The 15,887-nt window shown below is 37.7% G+C and overlaps 1 protein-coding gene and 1 non-coding gene across 7 annotated transcripts in view; one reads left to right on the plus strand and one right to left on the minus strand.

Moving 5' to 3' along the window:
• Positions 1–15,613, minus strand: part of HNRNPR (heterogeneous nuclear ribonucleoprotein R) — a 35,876-nt gene extending 20,263 nt beyond the window's left edge. For 2 of the 6 annotated variants that reach the window (XM_075552135.1, XM_075552165.1), the window contains exons 1-5: positions 15,457–15,594; positions 12,258–12,426; positions 9,875–9,993; positions 9,182–9,289; positions 6,662–6,775 (exon numbers count right to left, since the gene is read on the minus strand). In XM_075552135.1, coding sequence (XP_075408250.1) covers positions 6,662–6,775; positions 9,182–9,289; positions 9,875–9,993; positions 12,258–12,414 — 498 coding nt within the window. In that variant the 5' untranslated portion in view covers positions 12,415–12,426; positions 15,457–15,594. Of the gene's footprint in view, positions 1–6,661; positions 6,776–9,181; positions 9,290–9,874; positions 9,994–12,257; positions 12,427–15,456 lie in introns of those variants that run through there. The other 4 variants (XM_075552145.1, XM_075552155.1, XM_075552183.1 and 1 more) reach the window with 4 other exon arrangements.
• Positions 732–875, plus strand: LOC142437860 (small nucleolar RNA SNORA48). Its single transcript, XR_012782367.1, has one exon. It is a non-coding gene; the product is annotated as a small nucleolar RNA SNORA48 (small nucleolar RNA).
• Positions 15,614–15,887: the final 274 nt, after the last annotated feature.

Raw genomic sequence — 15,887 nt, forward strand, 5'->3', positions numbered from 1 at the left:
GATTAATTAATCACATTATAGAAAACGTCAAAAGAAACACTAACAAATCTATGGAAGATATCCATGGAGAAAAATACCTATTTTATATGAGGAATGGATGGCAATTTCATTTCAAGATCAATTTCAATTATGACTTAGAAACATAATTTAATTTTTAAAATTTAATAAGGCTAAAAAGATACAATAGTCAAACACAAATTAATGAGCATCACTCCTTTTACTAAGTTTTTAAGCTACTTTTAAAATAACAAAAACAAAATTTTAAAAATTCCTTTTATTAACTTTTTGAACCCTGCGTCATTCTGGCTGCCTATGAGCTAGTTAGCATCTCCCTACAGAATCAACAGAATCTAGTGGCCACCCTAACAACATTATTTTTCTTTTCTCACTAACCATCAAGGTTTGGTTTTAAAAGGCTTGGCTATCTATCAGCCAATCACTTCATAATAGCTTCAAGTAACTGCTCATAGTTGCAAAGGAGAGAACATTGGATCAACAAATGTAACCTGGCTGCACAATAGTCTCTCAAGCTATCGAAAGGTCTTCAATTATCCAAGTGCTTCTCAAATTCACTATTTTGAAAACATCAGCTTCTCCCTCTAATAATTCAATTTAAAAATGCTACAAAATCATAATAATTGTCTCTAAAATATACTGGTTCTACCCAGTAATAAACCAAAAAATTAGATCACAATCATTTCCTTTTAATTTCTCCACAAAACATCAGTGTTAACCCCCGGCTGTGGGCAAAGAGACACCTGATTGGTGGTGGTGCTCTTATATCAGTCAGGGGCAGAGCAGACTGGCAGCCCTTTGTTCATCCTAGCTTGATGCCTAGATCGTGGCCAGAGCTGTTTCATGCCTAGGGCACATAATTTAACAAAAAAACATCAGTGTTGTTCTGCAAACAAATTTGCAGTTATGACTACTATAAATATTACAGCTGTTAATGGAAATAAAATAACTTTCACCTTAAATCAAAAGTATCCCCCTTTAAGTTTTCCTATAAACAAACAATAGTTCAGCTGAATTAGTAAAGAAAGTGTGTCTTGAGCATTGTATACTTTTAAGAAATATCTATGGGGCAGTGGTTCTCAACCTGGGGTCAAACGACCCTTTCACAGGGGTCACCCAATTCTTAACAGTAGCAAAATGACAATTATGAAGTAACAACGAAAGTAATTTTATGGTTGGGGGATTGGTTGGGGGGGGTCACCACAACATGAGGAACTGTATGAAAGGGTCTGGCATGAGGATGCATTGCTACAGGGGATCAAATTAGTAATTGCAACCCAAAGTTTAGATAAAACACTTACAAGGCACTGAACTTAAGATTAATCCAAACCAAATCCACTGGAATTTAGTTGATTCCAATGCATAGTGACCCTATAGAATGGGGTAGCACTACTCTACAGAACTTCTCAAGATGGCAAACTCTTCACAGGTGCAGATGATGTCATCTTTCCCAGGGATTGCCAGCTAGATTGGAACCACCACCATCTTGCAATCCAAACCTACAGGACTACTAAGGGCTCCCGAATTTATGGAAACAGTTAAGAAACATCAGGAAAAGGAGGGTAAAAAAGTAGGCTAAATATATAATATAATCAGTCACTAAATACTACCTATAAAAATAATTGAAGTAACGGTAGGATATAATGTATATGGCACCCAGGTAGCACAGTGGTTAAGTACGATATATACTTGGGTATAAGCCAAGTTTTGCAGCATATTTTTAATGTAGTTTCTGTGGTAAAATTAGGTGTCTCGGCTGATATCCGGGTCAGCTTATACTCAAGTATACTCGGGTATATACCATACATGGTATTTGCAAAAGAAAAATGTGGTAATCAGCTTCAGTTAGGATTACAACCTTGGAAACTCTAGAGTAGTTCGATTCTATGTGGTCATTAGAATCAGAATTGACTCAATGACAATGGGTTTTTATATTCTTTATAAATTTGTATATACTTCTCAATTTAGGAATTTTAGGAGCAATGCATATTATTAAGTGTTCATTTACAAGATTAATTTACAGGTTTTTTTCCAAAGAAAAAACCTCAGTCAGTCATAGGCAAGGATCTTGATTTCCATGTCCTCAAACAATAGCCTTTTATTTAAAAAAAATCATAGCATTGTGAATGAGGGGGAGTGCAGAGTAGGGATCCTGAGCCCATCTGGGGAAATTGGACATCACCTTGCAGAAGGGTTGTGCAGAGGTGACGAGCCAGTCAGTGTAGTGTAGCAACAATGAAACATACAATTATCCTCTAGTTCTTGAATGCTTCCTCCGCCCCCCCACTATCATGATCCCAATTCTACCTTACATAACTGGATCGGCCGGGAGATGTACACTGGCATGGATAGGAACTGGAAATACATGGAATCCAGGACAGATGAACCCCTCAGGATCAGTGGTGAGAGTGGCAGTATCGGGAAGGTGGAGGGAGGGTGAGGGAGAAACGGAAAACAAATGACAAGGTCTACATGTAACCTCCTCCCTGGAGGACAGACAGCAGAGAACTGGGTGAGGAAGACGTCGGACGGTGTAAGATATGATAAAATAATAATTATAAATTATAAAGGGAGAGCGGGGAGAGGGAAGCAGGGAGGGAGGAGAAAATGAGGAGCTGATGCCAGGGGCTCAGGTGGAGAGTGGGTGTTTTCAGAATGATGATGGGCAACATATGTAAAAATGTGCTGGACACAAATGATGTACGTACGGATTGTGAAAAGAGTTGTATGAGCCCCTAATAAAATGATTTTTAAAAACAAATAGCCTCTTATGACTAAAAATACAAAACAAACTCACATAAAAAGATACCAATGAAAACAAATTTAGTAAATCATTCAGTATTATAGTACATTAAAAAACCTATTATTTTTGCCATTTCAAAATTTTAATTTCAAGTGTAGGAGGAATCCAAAGTTTTTGCTATAACGAGTGACGTGATAGGAATGGCTTAAGTTGGTGATTACGTTATAGGAATTGTACTGCACCCTTATCTACTATATGTAATAACATTTACTACATAATTCAGGAAAATGTGACTTTCTCCCAAAAAGGCAAAGCAGTCTAAGAAAACGTACCTAAACTTTATGATTAACCCACTGTCACTGAGTTGATGCCAATGAAAACGGATTATAGTAGCTACTTTGGATTCTTAAAGGCTGTAAAAATGTTTATGGGATGAGAAAGCCGCATTCTCCTATGGAACACCTAGTGGACTTGAATCACCAACCTTGGGGCTAACAGCCCAATTGTTACCCACTATTCCACCAGGGTCCACATTGGACTTAGCATACCATTTGTTTTTAATTGGATATTTATAAGTCATACCGTTCTAATATTTTTAATCATTTTATTAGAGGCTCATACAACTGTTATCACACTTCATACATACATCAATTGTGTAAAGCACATTTGTACATTCATTGCCCTCATCATTCTCAAAACATTTGCTCTCCACCTAAGCCCTTGGCATCAGCTCATTTTCCCCCATCCCTCCCCTCTCTACCCTCCCTCATGAGCCCTTGATAATGTATAAATTATTATTTTGTCATATCTTGCACTGGCCGATGTCTCCCTTTACCCACTTTCTGTTGTCCGTCCCCCAGGGAGGAGGTTATATGTAAATCCTTGTAATCAGTTCCCCCTTTCCAATCTACCCTCCCTCTACTCTCCCAGTATGGCCACTCACACCACTGGTCCTGAAGGGATCATACTCCTGGATTCCGTTCAAATATTTCTAGTGAAATATTTATAGGACTAGCAAGCTCATTTCTTATCTATATAAAGATGAAACAAGTCTCCCATTAATGAGCTCAACTGCTCCACACAGGATTCACAAGGCTATAACCTTGCAGCAACAGATTAGTAGGTCTGTCTTCCAACTTACCACTGTTGAGTTCAAACTGCCAACCTTTTGGCTAGTTAATCAACATGTTATATGTACCACTCGGGGAGTCCAACAAAATCGATAAAGCCAACTACACTTTTGCACTAGCTTTGTGAAAAAAAAGTTATACAGGCTTAATTCTTATTCCTAGGATTTTGTAATGATTGGAAAAACAAAACTAAAATAAATGGTATGTTGTTAATGGTTTTCACACTATGTTTCTGTCATGAAGATGTTTCAGATACTACCTCATAATAAGAGTCAAAGGTGCAGTTCCAGTTTTCTTTATTCATTTTATATGTGGGGTTAAAAATTAATCCTAATGCCAAAGGTAAAAATCTTACACCTCTAGGAAAGAAATTCACATGCTATAACCAAAAAAAAAAAACAACCCAGAACACTGAACTATCTGTATTAAAAACTAAATGAAATATAAGTATAATAAAAAAGGATAATACTAAACATATAGAACATCAAAGATGAGGGTTGTGGGGAGAAGTTAATGAGAAGACAAAAGTAAAACAAGAGAGCTATATTAATCACTTGTAGATGAAGTTTCTTTACCTTAGCTGGTTCACCATCCTATTTCCAATTCTATCAATAATTATACCGTGCTCGGCATAAGCAAGTGTGGTGAAGCAAGTTGATGGTGTCCAGCCATCAAAAGATAAAGCACCTGGGGTCTTAAAGGTTTGAAGGCAAACAAGCGGCCATCTAGCACAGAAGCATCAAAGCCCACATGGAAGCACACCAGCCTGCGTGATCACAAGGTGTTGAAGGGATCAGGTATCAAGCATCAAGGAACAAAAATCACATCACTGTGAATGAGGGGGACTGCAGAGGGGGGACCCAAAGACCATCTGTGGGCAACTGGACATCCCCTTACGGAAGAGTCAAGGGCAGGAGACAAGCCAGTCAGGGGGCAGTGTAGCAATGATGAAACGTACAACTTTCCTCTAGTTCTTAAATGCTTCCTCCCAACTATAATAATCCCAATTCTACCTTACAAATTCAGCTGGAACGGTTGATGTACACTGGTATAGATGGGAACTGGAAACACAGAGAATCCAGGGCAGATGGTCCATTCAGGACCAGTGATGAGAGTGGTGACACTGGTAGGGTGGAGGGAAGGTGAAGTAGAAAGCGGGAACTGATTACAAGGATCTACATATAACCTCCTCTCTGGAGGTCGGTCAATAGAAACGTGGGTGAAGGGAGCCATTTGACAGTGTAATATATGACAAAATAATGATTTGTAAATTATCAAGGGTTCGTGAGGGAGAGGGGAACAGGAAGGGAGGGGGAAAAACTAGCCGATACCAGGGACTCAAGTGGAAAGCAAATGTTTTGAGAATGATGACAGCAACAAATGTGCAAATGTGCTAGACACAACGGATGTGTTTATGGATAAGCATTGTACGAGCCCCCAATGAAATGATTTAAAAAAAAATCATTTGGACTGAGTTTTAACAAACTCAAAATAATTATGCTTATCTGATTTGGGTATCATGAAAAATAATGTCGGGTATTAAGAAACAGATATAGAATATTGAATGTAATAATTAGAATGAAAATTCAGAAAACAAAAACCAATGAATAGAAATTATACCCAAACAACAAGAACATGAAATTAGAATGTTTTGTCCTGTCACAGATCTAAAGGTATGCTAAATGGAGACTTTGTCTACTCACAAACTAATCTTTGCTTATGGTTATTTGAAAAGTCTTGATTACTTTTAAATTTATGTTTACAATTCCTTAGGGTGCTGATCAAAATTAAAACTACATAATAGTACTATCTAAATATTTAAATGGTACCATCATCTAAGGAAAACTACCCCATATCACTTTGTTTAAAACAAAATTCTGTAAGACTGCATTCAACAGTTTACATAGTAAGACACAGGTTATGGTTTCAGCATTTAAAGATCACAAATAAGTGTTCATTAAATTTATCTGCCTATGTTTCTGGCATTTGCTAGGAAATTAAGATACATAATGGAGACACCAAGAAAATTTCTGTAGTTAACTTATATTGTGGCACACATTTCTGTTAGGTGAGATAGATTTCAATGTTTTGACTTACAACAAACCCATAAGACAGAGAAAAAAAACTATTGCATTGGGTTATCTACACTATGTTTACAAATAGTTCCCCTAGATCTTTCTCACACCTAGCGGCTAGGTGAATTGCCATCTTTCACTAATAGTCATTAGCAGCCAAGATTTTGGCACTCAATTTCCTCAATGTAAAGGATTATAAGTTAACATAAAGGCATATGGAGAAATCCTTATGAAAGCAGGGATGGAAGAGTTGCTTCTTTATTTATAGAGCAATATACTCAATCTTTATCAGATTCCACTTCTGTCTTCTGTACAACCCAACCCCATCAATAATGTCTTCCAGTAAATAATGAGTACCTTCTATGTATTTTTCTGGGGAGAAGGGGATAGGAAATGGAGAGCAGATAACCAATCTTTAAATTTAAAGACAGAATAAAGCAATTACTTCTCTCTAGCTTTTATCAAGCATCTAAAATGGTGTTATTAATATGGGAATTTAGCTATCAGTTCCAAGAACCCTTCACTCCTTTATAAGATGTTTGGGCATCTGTCAGACATGATATGCTTATCCTTGCTCATGACAGCAGCAAAATACAGATGGGGATCCAAAATAATATTAACAGCTAAACTATGTCAGAAACCAAGTATCTTCCCTTCATAAACTATAAGAATTTGCCAAACAGCTGAAAAACACTTACCTCTGTTCCAATTCCAGGTTGCACACCAGAGTACACACTATCTGGTGGAGGACCACCATACTTCCTCTGTCCTGTGGTTACATCCAGAGTATAACCAGTCCTCTCAAGCAAGGCCTAGAGATAATTACATCTGATTATACTAAAATATTAAATCACAAGGGCATATAATCTTTCCCGAAAGGTCTCCCAACATCTTAGGCTAAGTATTTAATAGTGAAAAATGTTAAGATGAACACTCACATATGTCCCTCTCACTTTATTTGCACTGCTCCTTTCCATATTTTAAGTTATACATAAACCATTCTCCCAACATATAACACTTTTTTGTTATGCGTTAAAAACAGAAAACTCGGCAAGAATTATTAAAAGTTCTACACATTTCCTGTTTATACTCATGTGCTGCCTTACTTCATTTTGCAGCCTTTGCAGTTCAGCTCTACGGGCAGTTCTACTCTGTCCTGTATGATCACCATGAGTTGGAAGTAACTCAAAGACAATGGGTTTGGTTCTGGTTCTATTTCAATTCCGAGTCCTGATGGCACAATAGTTTAAAAACACTCATTTGCTAACCTAACGGTGAACAGAGCTACCAGCAGCTCCACAGAAGACCTGAAATCCTGCTCCTGAAAAATATCCAGCCTAACAATCCTCCGGTTGCTATAGGGCTATATGGCTTATGTTTGGGTTGGAATCAACTGGACAGTGCCCACAACTTCAATTAGAGCTCTCCTTGCTTACTCTCTTTAACAAGCCATACTTATTTCTACCAGTGATTCTTTTCAGATATTCGCTACCCTTCAAAAACCATTGCAAAAGCGAAACTCCTTTGCACAGCTTTCACCATGTACTGTCACCTATAAATACACCTCTTCCTACTAGTGCTATTGTACTTGAAGTTTAATTTAATCTTTGATCAAGCCTTGTTTCATGCTACGCCCTAAGTTCTGGAAGAACAGAACTATTTCTCACATAGTACAGACTCAAAATCATTGGCAATCACCAAATGAGTGTGTGTGTGTGTGTGTGTGTGTGTGTAATCAAAAGAACAAAAACTTTTCTGATTACCAACTCTCCTCATAACATTACATTATAAATACAAAATTGTAAAAAAAAATCCATGTCCTGCACTCAGCGAGTTTTTATTATAATTGAAGTAATATTTTAATTTCTGAAAGGTCTAAAAAGACAAAAGATAATTTTTTAAATTACAAAAATGTGTAATATACCTAGAAAGGGAGGTAATTTACAGTTGAAGTCTTTTTAAATTGCATATCAGAGCCTCAAGAAATTTTAGATTATCAATTTCAACAGTTTTCAAAAATGCACTTGGAAGAACCCTGGGATTCCACAGGTATACCTTAGGATCCTCTTCATTATTACCTTTGACACAAACAAAACTTCTATTTTTATAGCACAATACATATCATATTATATATATGCATACAGAAATATTATATATAAGCCATCAGAAACATGGTTTAGATTTTTTTTTTAGTTTTAGCAATGAAGACTTTCAAATGAATTCTCACACTGAAGGTCTACTATAGAATACTTAATACTTTCCATATGTTGCATATACACATAAACAAAAAGTAATTAATAGCTAGGTAGTAATTATAATTAGACTTACTTAGTGATACTTTTTAATTTGAAATAGTTACTTAATGTCTCCATTAAAGTGGATTATGTTTCAGACAGAAATTATGATCTGTATTTTCTAAGGCTTGATGGACTATATCCATTTTATAACCGAAAGAAACTGAGGATTACAAAGATGAACAAAAATTCAAAAGAAGTTATAACTATATTTCTTTCCCCCACCCAAAAAAGAAACAAAAACTGAAAGTTTCTTGAAAAAGATTGATAAAGGAGTGGAACTTCCACTATTTGCAGATATTATTTTTTTCCCAAAGCCTTTTGAAAAAGAGACATTACTGGATCAGCCTAAGAAATTTTATTCAAAGCATCAATAAAAATAATTATCAATCAATAAATAAAGTTAGGTTTTTGTGATATCAATTTGATTATTTGCCTAAGATTTGAATTGCTACACACTATGAGCTAGACATAAAAATAGTGTTGTTAGGCTACAAAGCACAAAGCCTGCAGTTCCAACCCACCAGGTGCCCAAGGGAGAAAGATGAGGTTTTCTGCTCCTGTGAAGATTTACAACCTTGGGAACTAACTCAATAGCTGTACTCTGTCTTATAAAAAGTCACTATGAGTCAGAATCAACTCGATGGCAGTGAGTTTTAACTAAAAAGCATTTTCCCCAAGGTAAATACCTAAATTTCTAAATATTTAAACAATAGCAGCAACAAAAAACCTTGCACAGCTATAAATTATAATTAGAAAGCTATTAATTATTACCACATAAAATTGTGTATAAGCTGAGTTTTTAAACACATTTTTAATGCAGTTTTTGTGATAAAATTAGGTATCTCAGCTGATATTCAGGTCAGCTTATATTCGAGTATAGATGCTAAGTTTAATTTCATTACAATTAACCAAAAGTTTCACCTTGATCTTTGCTTCATCAGGACCCTTTGTGGACTCTTGCACCTTGCTCCCCTGTTTCTCTCTTTGTCTGTAGGTCTTCATAACTCCACATAAAAATGCACTTTTGTTCTAAAACAGGTAAGTAATTCAATGAAAAAAAAAATCACCAGAAATTTAGAAGGGTCAAAAACATAAAACATCTTTAAATTTCATAAGGAAAAATTTTTTTAATGTAACTCATTCAACAATTGCTGAGTAGTTACTATATACCAGACACAGTAGTAAACTATCAAGGCCTCAGATAGCTTACCTTCTACATTGCAGTCTTCAAATTAATTGATATTTAACTGTATGTAGACTATTTTTTGCCAAACACTCTGAAACTATTCCTCCTATCTATAGTATTTCCCGCCAAAATAAAACAGAATCAGATGATGCAAATATATATATAACTATATATATGACAGAAATGTAAACACGTAAAAAACTGGTTAACAACCCTTTTTAAAAAAGAGTAATTTACTCTAAAGATGATGACGGAATGTTGGCTTCACATTTATGCTTTTACAATTCTGCTAGCAGCATATCTTTTTAATTTTTTTTTTTAAGAAGCAGAGGTAGTAGCAAGCAAACACTTCTCCACAGGCAAACACTAATAATAAAGCATTATCTAATCATTAACTGTTCAAAGACATTTCTGAGCAATGATCTTACCTGAACATGTGATAAGTCACTCTCCTTGAACTGTTGTAGTACAGACAGAGCTCCTTCTTCATTAAATTCCCTGAGAGCATCAATTGCTCTTTCATCAAGATCAACATAAGCTACCAATCCTAAAAATGAAATTGAAAATAACATTATTTCAACAAAGTGATCTAAATTGTACTATCAATGTTTAATCAAGAATTAAATTCAATACTATCACTAATAAACTGCATTTTCTTCCATCTCTATGCATAAATACAGCTTTAAACCAGTAATATACAGGACAGAATATAAATGTGAAAATGAAAGGTAAAATACCTATACACAAGAATATCAATTCTTTTTTTAGAATATCAATTCTTATATCCCAAACAAAAACTTATCTAAAAAAAAAAGCAAACTAGCCTCATTTTCCATTTCCCCAAAGTTTTAAGTCTTAGAAGTTAAATGTGAAGTCCACGCTGCATTAGACTGAGCATTACTATAATAAATTCAGGTTTACCTTCAAATACACTATAGTTCCCAAAGATATTCCTTTACATTATGAACTATTTACTGTATCTGAAGAATAACTAGTTATTCAGACAAAATGTAGGGGGAGGGGAAAAAAAAGCACTTTTACTAAATAAATCTTTCCACTCTACATAAAATCATAGGTTTTCCCTCCTCCGCACCAAAGATAAATGGAAATGTACTTTGTTTATCTAAGCATCTACTTTGCTGCAATCAGAATGTGGAAAGGCAAAACCAAGTTTTTACAAATGCAAGTGCAGCTTGATTAGTAAATTCTGAAAGTCATATTTTAAGATATTATTTGTTCCTTTGAAGTAACAAGCTGAGATTTTAAAATGTGGCATTTAGAAGTGTCAAAATGATAAATCTTTTTCAAAAGGCATTAAGAACTAGACTATGGACTTACAAGTCAACTATATAGAAAATGCATGCACTACATTCTATATATGTAGTATATTTAATGGCATAGAACTTGTACTTAAGTTTAAAACATAAGTAACATTCTAAATCTGTTATATCTACATATAGAAATAAGAATATATCTCAGAATTAATACACTACACAAATATTTCATATATTAAATTCCCTAAGTCAGTATGAAAATCAAAAGTGACTATTTTGATAAAGTAAAAACAAAACTTTTATTTCATATATTAATTTCAAATAAATATAATGCCACTTGCTAAGTTACTTACAAAATGTTGCCCATGCTTTGTTTAGAGCTCAAAGTGTTTAGAGTTCAAAATGAGCATGCCTAGAGAGTCGGAAGTTTCCTTATTCCGATATTCCATATATCATCACCCAAAGCCACAACTCAGGACACCCACCAATCCAGTGTCAGTCCACGGCCTACACTCAAATCAGCCTTGTATCAATAACAAAACACTCTACAAGAGAGCATCTCTAAGCAGATCACTGCCAATTCTCAATGGCTGAATGTCACAGCAAAGTTCCAAAGGACTGATTTTCAAATAAGACCATCACCCAGGAGTCACTTGTAGAAGTCATTTTAGTGTCTACAATTATCCTGAGCTTCTCAGATAAAGTGGAAAAAAATTAAGGGGGGGGAGGAGCTATACACACTATTTGTTACTACTGTACTTAAAGACACATTTGTGAGACAATTCAATTCTCTCTCCCAGAATCTGGATAAGCACACAAAGCACAAGGAAGAAAGTTTCCACCATCGAGGGCCCCAAAAGTGAAGGACACTTTATTTATGAACAACACTTCCTAAATATAAGTATTTTCTCCCTCTTAAAAACTACAAACCACTTACAACCAACCGCATTAAGATGTTCAAAAAGCTTAAGCCGTTAACCATAGGACTTCTGGATTTTTTTTAAAAAAACAAAAGCCAAACAAACACGCAGCTGTTACACAACACCTCCCAATTACTAAGATGTGGACTACTGTCTATTAGAAACTAGACAGGCCACAAACTTTGAAGGAGTCTGACATTTTTTAATCATTACAGGCAGTACAGCATAACTATTCCTACTATGCCACCTAATCAGACCTAAACTGATTTAACAATCACTTTTAAGAAGCTAAAAGTAGAAAAGTAAAAGTAAAATGATGACTGATTTAGAAAAAAATGCAAAATTTGGTATGCTGAAACATACATTTTAATAGGAGATAAATCTAAAATAAATTGATGTTCTGTTCTGAAAACAACTGAGACTGCATTTTCAACACTAAGGTTTCAAAATAGTGAAATAGGAACAAAGTCAAACCCACTATGCCCTCAATGAAGGGAAGGTAACATTCAGCTCTGCATATCAGAAAACAGTATTATTTAACCTTAAAAATCTATAAAATTCAAAGTGGTTTGCCCTCACTTTCATAACCAGTCAGAAACAAGAAATGCATATTATACCTGTCTGAAATATTTCATCAAGTCTTTCTGCCACCTTCGGTGGGAGGCCTGCCTCTATCAGTGTCTTGTAGTGTTCTGTGTGAGTTACACTGGAAGTATCCATTGGTTCTTCCTCTTCTTTTAACTGTACCGCATTACCATTCACCTGATTAGCCATTTTATTATGCTGCTGGAAAAAATTCAGGAGCTAAATTACATTAAGCCAGAAATAACTAGTTTGTAGGACAATGCACGATTTATCTAAACTAATTTGTATACATGCTGGTAATAACCTCTATCAAGATAATACTTTATGCCTTTTGTGATGTAGCTAGCCTGAAATTGCCAAAATAATCATGTGAACCCTTAGAAAATGTACATGGAAGCATTATATCTCTTAAGAAACTTCATGTACACTTGAATTTACTAATTGGATCAAGCAGCTGTTGTGTCCTGGTGAACATATCAACAAGTCACCACAAAAACCTAAAAGTACCTTAAGCCCTCAATTCGTAAACAATTTTTAAAAGTTTGGTTTTCAGGCAAAATGAACACCCACGGACCACTTAATGTTTTAAAGCTTTCAAAATTTCCTAGCTCTGCTTCAAATTTAATAAATGCCCTGTTGTCTCTAGTCCAACATGGCAGTGGTTTGGATTTTCTCCACCTCACTTAAACAAAACACAACTTGTCATTAATTTTTCTTCTAAAATTAATTTACTAATCCCATTCACAGATTTAAAAGAAAAAATGACCAAGATTAAAAACTAAACAATTGTTTTAAGTCCACATAAAATAAAAAGTAAGCTAGTTTAGAGTAACTTTTTGTTTTTAAGTACATAATCAAATTTTCATTTCAGTACAATAAAGCTCCAAAATATAATGAACTGACAGCTAACTTCTTACAAATGGTTTCAACAAACATCACCTAATTAGGATAAACTTAGGTTGTATTTCTCTGGTTAGCCCTATCAAAAATATTGTGTTCAGCCATTAAAGCAATGCTACATTAAATGAACCAACTCTTTAAAGAGAGAAAATAATAAAACCACCCAAGGCCAGTCTCTCTACACTGCCTCAGAAGACAGGAAAATAAAGGGCATTTGCCTCTGAGGGAATTATAATTTGATGAAAATAGGCAGAATAAAGACATTTCAACACAAAATGAACATGAAGGTGGATCTCAGGAAAAAGCCTCCTTTTCTTGATGAAACACAAGATAGCTAGTCAACTAAAAAGAAATACAAAGCACTAAGACACAAAATAACCACCACTTAGACTGCTTAACACTGTGCGTGCAAAAGCACCAGTGCCATTTTGACTTAAAATAATTTCATTTTCAAAGTCCACTGACATTTAGTTGATTAAATGAAAGAAAGACGAAGAGTGCAGAGGGTAGTAAGAGTAGGCAGAAAGGAAAACATAGGAATAACCATTCTAATATGAGATGACTTCTCATGATTTCAAAGTGTAAGACTTGTTAGCCCATTAATGCCTATACTGACAGACTTTGTAGTTAAACGGAATATTTAAGTCAAGCCTTAAATTTTGATGAGTAAAAGTGAAAACATTAAAAACTGCACACTTTCTGATGAAGAAACTTGCTCACTACTTACTGAGGAAGACGAAAATAATTACTGATTAAAACAGATGCATCCTAAGTCCAAAATCTTTAAGTGAAAATATAATTGTTTTCCAATGCTTCCCCCCCACTCCCAAATATAACATCAGATCATCAAAACTAAAAGTTCTCAACATCACAAGGCCTTTAGCACATCGCACTCTGGCACACTCTTAGTCACAGAAAGGAAGCAATTTTTAACAGAAAAAGTTCAATGGACACTTGTTAAGGTGGTATTGTTTTAAAAGTATGTGTAAAGCAAAAAAAGCTGTGTATTAAGCACAGGATAGAAATATTTATGACTAATTACAAAGGCTCTACAAGTCGATACTGAAATTGGTGGCGTTTTCCAAAAGCCTGTGAACTTGACAACAACACCAAAAAATAGTGTAAGTTAGGTTCCAGAAAAATCAAACCTTTCAGATCAAGGAAACACCTCTCCGAGCCAAATACACGTGCTCATTTAAAAAAGATTTTGTACCATGAAACCTTTTAAACGCTTGTCTCAATTTAAAACAATGCCACACAGCCAAACCATATTTCTGGATGCAGCAAATACACTAAAGTGCCTGTCGTCGTCAGTGGATCTAAATATTGTTGCAAAAAGGAGGAACTGCAAAGATTTTAAAGGGCTGCAGGGAGATTGGGTCAGTCGGCCCTAGCCAATCCCGACGCTTTGCCTCAACATCCCTGTGCACCTTCTCCACGTTAAGAGACCAGCTTCCCAAGAGCCAGCGGAATGGAAACTAACGGTTTACCTCCTGGCCGACAAGTGTCAAGTCCTAGTCCTACGACTGACTCGCGAGAACATCATTACCCTGCCGCTGAGGGACAGCAGAAGTGTGAGAGGGCTGAACCTTTCAAGAACCCCTTGGCTTCCATTTGTTAAGTTTCAGCAACACGTACAAGGTAAAAAAAAAATGGCCTTTCCAATTGAGCGCGCCTCTGACATTCCTAGAATTACGGATCGCGGGCGCCGCTGGCAGCCTAAGTTTTACGGCCCCTAGTAGTCATTTTTTCCTTCAAATCTCGGCTCCCGGCATGCGGGTGGGGGAGGGGAGAGGGGCTCCGCACAAATCGGCCTTTCCGGCTGGGGCTCTCGCCAAAGTTTTCTCCTGCCTCAGGTAACCTCGGGGTTTGCCTCCCGCCCGCTACCCACCTCACCCCACACCACCGGCCCGGCTGTCCACTCGGCCCGCACGCGCCGAGGCCGGAGCCACACGGCTCCGGGGTGGACAGGCCGGGAGGCCGCGGACGCCTCGGGCCCTGCGCGGGAGATGGCCGCGTGGGGCGGCGGGCAGAGGCGGGAAAAGCGCGGCCGACTCGGCAGGCCGTCCAGACGGCGCCCGGCAGGCAGGACTGCGGGCCGCGGGTCGGAGAAGGATGAGAGAAGCCAAGTAGGCGCCTCAGCGGGCCTAGGCCCGCAGCAAGGCGGCCGGACGCGGCCGAGACCGCCCCCAGCCCATCCCCACCCCCACCCCCACCCCGGGGCCTCGGAGCCAAGACGAAACTGAAGACCCGGCGCCGAGCCCCGGCTGGGCCAAGTCGGATCGGACCGGGGCTCCCGGCCTCTCCCCCGCGGGCCAGCGCGAGACTCACCAGGGCAGAGCAGGGGCCGGCAGCCTGGGCCCGTGAGAATCAGCGCGAGGCGCTTTGAAAACGACTAGAAATGGCGCGCGCGCCACCCCCACCCCCCCCCTCATGGACAGAGATGCGATCCCGGCAGCACGCGGGGTTTCCCGGAACTGCTTCCAGGGACTCCGAGGTGCTGGGCAATCACATTGCGTGGCGACCTGAGGAGCAGCTCAGACGACCAATCACAGTGAGAAGAAGCTGACCAAGCCCGGCGACCCGAGAGCCAATCAGTGAAGCCGTCGGCCGAACCAATGAAGGCCCTCAGCGCCGCTGGCTGAGGCGCCTCCGGGGCGGGGGCAGGCACACAAAGGGGTCTATGGTGGAAGCCTCGGTGTCGCCGAGGCTGCGGGACACCTGGCCATGGATGGCGGAGGCTCCTCCTTCTTCGTCTGCCG

This window comes from Tenrec ecaudatus, chromosome 1 (genome assembly GCF_050624435.1).
Source record: "Tenrec ecaudatus isolate mTenEca1 chromosome 1, mTenEca1.hap1, whole genome shotgun sequence".
NCBI lineage: Eukaryota > Metazoa > Chordata > Mammalia > Afrosoricida > Tenrecidae > Tenrec > Tenrec ecaudatus.